This window comes from Nanorana parkeri, unplaced genomic scaffold, assembly GCF_000935625.1.
Source record: "Nanorana parkeri isolate BGI_ZX_2015 unplaced genomic scaffold, ASM93562v1 scaffold779, whole genome shotgun sequence".
Classification (NCBI taxonomy): Eukaryota; Metazoa; Chordata; class Amphibia; order Anura; family Dicroglossidae; genus Nanorana; species Nanorana parkeri.
Genome location: NW_017307047.1, coordinates 638,397 through 642,017, shown reverse-complemented (window position 1 = coordinate 642,017; position 3,621 = coordinate 638,397). Strand labels below are relative to the sequence as shown.

Here is a 3,621-nt window from a genome sequence, read left to right as displayed (position 1 = left end):
TTGCTGGCACTATCCGGATGCTTCTTTAAAGATAAAAAAAACCATCAATATTTACATCTTGATGTCTTTATGTTTTATGTTACCTTCAAAAATGAGTGGGAGATCCATGGGAATTGAAGAGAGAAGATATTGCAACATAACCAGGGCCGGATTTACTCTCCCTGCTGCCCCAAGGCCAGGTTCTGCAATGTGCCCCCCTATCGCCAACCCCTCCCCCCCCCAATCAATGAAGAATGGCTTCCTTAAACTACATTTAGAGCCTGTTTTCCCAAAGCAGGGCTAAATGTAAAAAACAACTTACCGCCCGGCTGCAGGTTCCGGGCATCGGGGGATTCCACACCGCTGTTGCCCCTGTGCTCCCTGCCGCCCCGAGGGTCTATTTCAAAATCAGCAGTGTGGCTTTAACATGGTCATACCCCCACAAAATAACAAAGGGCACATTTATAAAGCAATGTGCTTTACAAATGTGCTTTGAGCACTATTAAAATTATAGGAAAACAAGAAACAAAAGGGCAGAAGGAGAGAAAAGTTGCGTGGTCTGTCATGTAACCAGCCTCTCCTCCAATCACAGAGCTCTCTCTCTGCTGTTTTAACCAGAGAGAACTTTGTGCATTACCGCAGGCTCCATGACCTGCGTTTTATGAATGGGTCGCAAAATGAGGGCCATGAGTATAATAATCTAGACGTTTATAGGGGTAATGGATAGCAACATTCTCTTTCTTATAAATAAGCCCCACAGGGATTTGTGATTGATCTAGGTATGATCGATCACTAAGTGATTGCTAAGTAATTGCAAATAAGAGGTCCATTTGGTTTCTAATTAATTGCAAACAAGAGGTTCATCATCAAGTAAAATAATGAGCATTGCAACTCATGGTATTGTTCCATGCTTTTCGATCAACTGGAAATATAGATCAAAAATATGGTTTAATCAGTCATAAATATTAAAGGAGAACTATGGGGTCAATGTTTTTCCCCATAGTTCTCCTAAGGGTCATGGGAGGACACAAACTAGCGTCCTCATGTGACCCAAAGCTCAGTATACCACGAGCTACAGCTCGCGGTATACTGAGACCACCGCAGCCGGGACGGATCCCGACATTACTGTTGAGATTCACCCAGCTGCGTGATTGACAGCTGGCTCTGCCTGTCTAGAGGCAGAGCCATCTGTACTCGCCCCCTCCCCCGTCCGTTCCGCCAGTCAGCGCTGGAGGATCGGACAGGGGAGGGGGAATCCCTGCAGGGAGCCGTGAGTGACAGTCACGGCTCTCTGCAGGGACAGGATCGAGAAGTGAGCGAGTGACGGCATGTGTGCGCTCACTTCCCCATCTATTGAGCCAACGTGTGACAGTTTCATTGGTCAGCTTGAACTATGAGCATGAGTGAAAATCACTCACCTCATAGTTCTCCTTTAAACAGGTATTTAATCTACCAGTAATACCAGTAATATGATTGGTTCACCAGAAATTCACCCATGGATGTTCTATGCGAGTCAAAATCAAGAGCTGTCTCGATGGATCAAACGCAGAGTCTCTGATTTTTATTCAGTTCCTTGGAATTGAATGATCAACTAAACAATCACATCGGTCCACGTGTGGCCACCATAGGCTTCTACAACACATAGGACCACAATCTCTCTGATTCCTATATCAGGCACCGGCAATGAAAGGTCACTGGGTGATATGGAGTCTGAAGTTCTACAGACATTGTGCAAGAACAAACAGAGGTGTAATTAGGGAAAGACACCACAAAAGAGCAAAGTCACTCTAGAAATAGAAAACTTTTCCTGCATGCCCAACAGTTACATCTTAAGTGGCCGTCCAATGGTTGAACAATTGGCAGAATCAGGGGGACGCAATGGTAACAGGATCCTGGACCCGTCATTGCTAGAGGAAAGCACAGAAGGAGGTAGATGTGTGCCCTAATCTGCGAGTATGCTGTGCATGCTTGCAAATGTTGGCAAAAGCTCAACTCTGCCAACGGAGTTTACTTCCGCTTTAACAGTAAAACAGCCCTGAGGACAAAGGCTGGGTGCCACGATGTAAAGTCAATTTCAGTTGAGAGCAAGTTGGGCCAAGATCGCTCACTGGGGTGAAAATCTAACATCACAAACCCACACACACCCTTCTTTTTATAATGCTACATAGGGTGTGGTGTGATCAAAATTAGGTGCGGTTGAACAACTCATCGAACAGGAGGCCGTCAATACAAACACCACAGTTAGGGTGCCAAAATTCCTTGTTATTACAATAACCACCATGCTTTCATAATTATATGCCCACATCTGCCAGAAAACATCTATACATCATTTTTCACACCACCAAACTGCATTCTTTACTCTCACAGACTCTCATTATCAGTTGACCTACACTGATCACATATCAAGTATGATCATTGGTGGAACCATTACCTAGAGTCTGAGGAATCCACAGAATATCTTTGTAGCCTTTGCAATCAGATTTGTGCTTGAACTCATCCATGCAGCCTTCTTCTAACTGCTGGGAGCGTGCTGATGAAGGGAGAAAATGTACATAGAGGTTGGTGAGTAAAGTAGACCGTCCATCTAAATGATGAGCTTTAATTGTTTTAGAATCACAATCTGGTAAAAACAATAGATAACCAGTGTTGAGGTGTAAATTTTAATGATAATAAACATTTAACTGGTATACAAGAAAAGGCATGTTGTAAAAGACCATTCAAATATCCCCATAGCTATTGAGGTTGAAGAGCTCTTTTTCCACAGGATAATTAATGAAAACATGGGGAGCAGGCCCACAAGTGGCACTACAGGGGGTAAGTGTTGGGCTCATGTAGCAGGATCCTGTTTGTTAAGTTGACCGTTGGACATGAAGTCAACAGAATGATGAGGATGGAACCCCTGGTAAGTGGGGTTAAAAAACATGGTCACATAAGAAAGCTCTGTATAGAGAAATGGAAGGATGGAAACAGAACACAAGATATACATATGAACGGAAAGAAGGTGTGAAAGAGAGGAAGGAGGAGAAAAAGATAGGAGAGAGGAAGAAGAATAGTTAAGAAATGGGCAGAGAGAGGGACTGGTGCAGTAAGTGCTTCCTACTAGAATGGGGGCTGCTATAAGGAGGTGAAGCTTTCAGGCGGTAGGGAGGCATGAGCGTGTTGAATCTATGGGGTTCACATCAGGTGTAATTTGTTTTTTTACTATGCAGTCCACTGTCTGACAACGTCATAATGTTTTTGTTTATGCCCTCCAATATATCATGACTATACACAAAGCTTATAAAGATGGATATTTGTTTCCTGTTTCGGGAACACCAGCTCAAACAGATAATAAAATGCATCTAAAGCCAAAACTTTTTTTTTCAGTTTTGTATAGAGTTTTGAGGGGTTTTATTGTTGTCTTTGTCCCTGTTGGGTTGATTTACTCTCTGTTTGCCCTGGTGAGGATTGTTACCAGGACCCGAAAGTGAGGGAACATCCAAACATTTGAGTTGTTGCCAGAACAGTAATAGAAATGAAATGTTTCAGTGGGGACACCTATTCTGGTAACAACTGCCTAAGAGTGAAACAAATCTCCCCAAGTGGTTCCCCAGGGGCCTGGAAGGGAGACCTGGGGGGGGGGGGGACCCCAGGGAGTAACAA

At 43.8% G+C, this 3,621-nt stretch overlaps 1 protein-coding gene across 1 annotated transcript in view; it reads right to left on the bottom strand.

Annotated features, from left to right (window-relative positions):
• Window positions 1–2,806: 2,806 nt before the first annotated feature.
• Window positions 2,807–3,621, bottom strand: part of APOM (apolipoprotein M) — an 8,466-nt gene continuing 7,651 nt past the window's right edge. Inside the window, exon 5 of the mRNA XM_018564761.1 lies at window positions 2,807–2,919. Within this exon, the coding sequence (XP_018420263.1) occupies window positions 2,807–2,919 (113 nt within the window). The remainder of the gene's footprint in view (window positions 2,920–3,621) is intronic.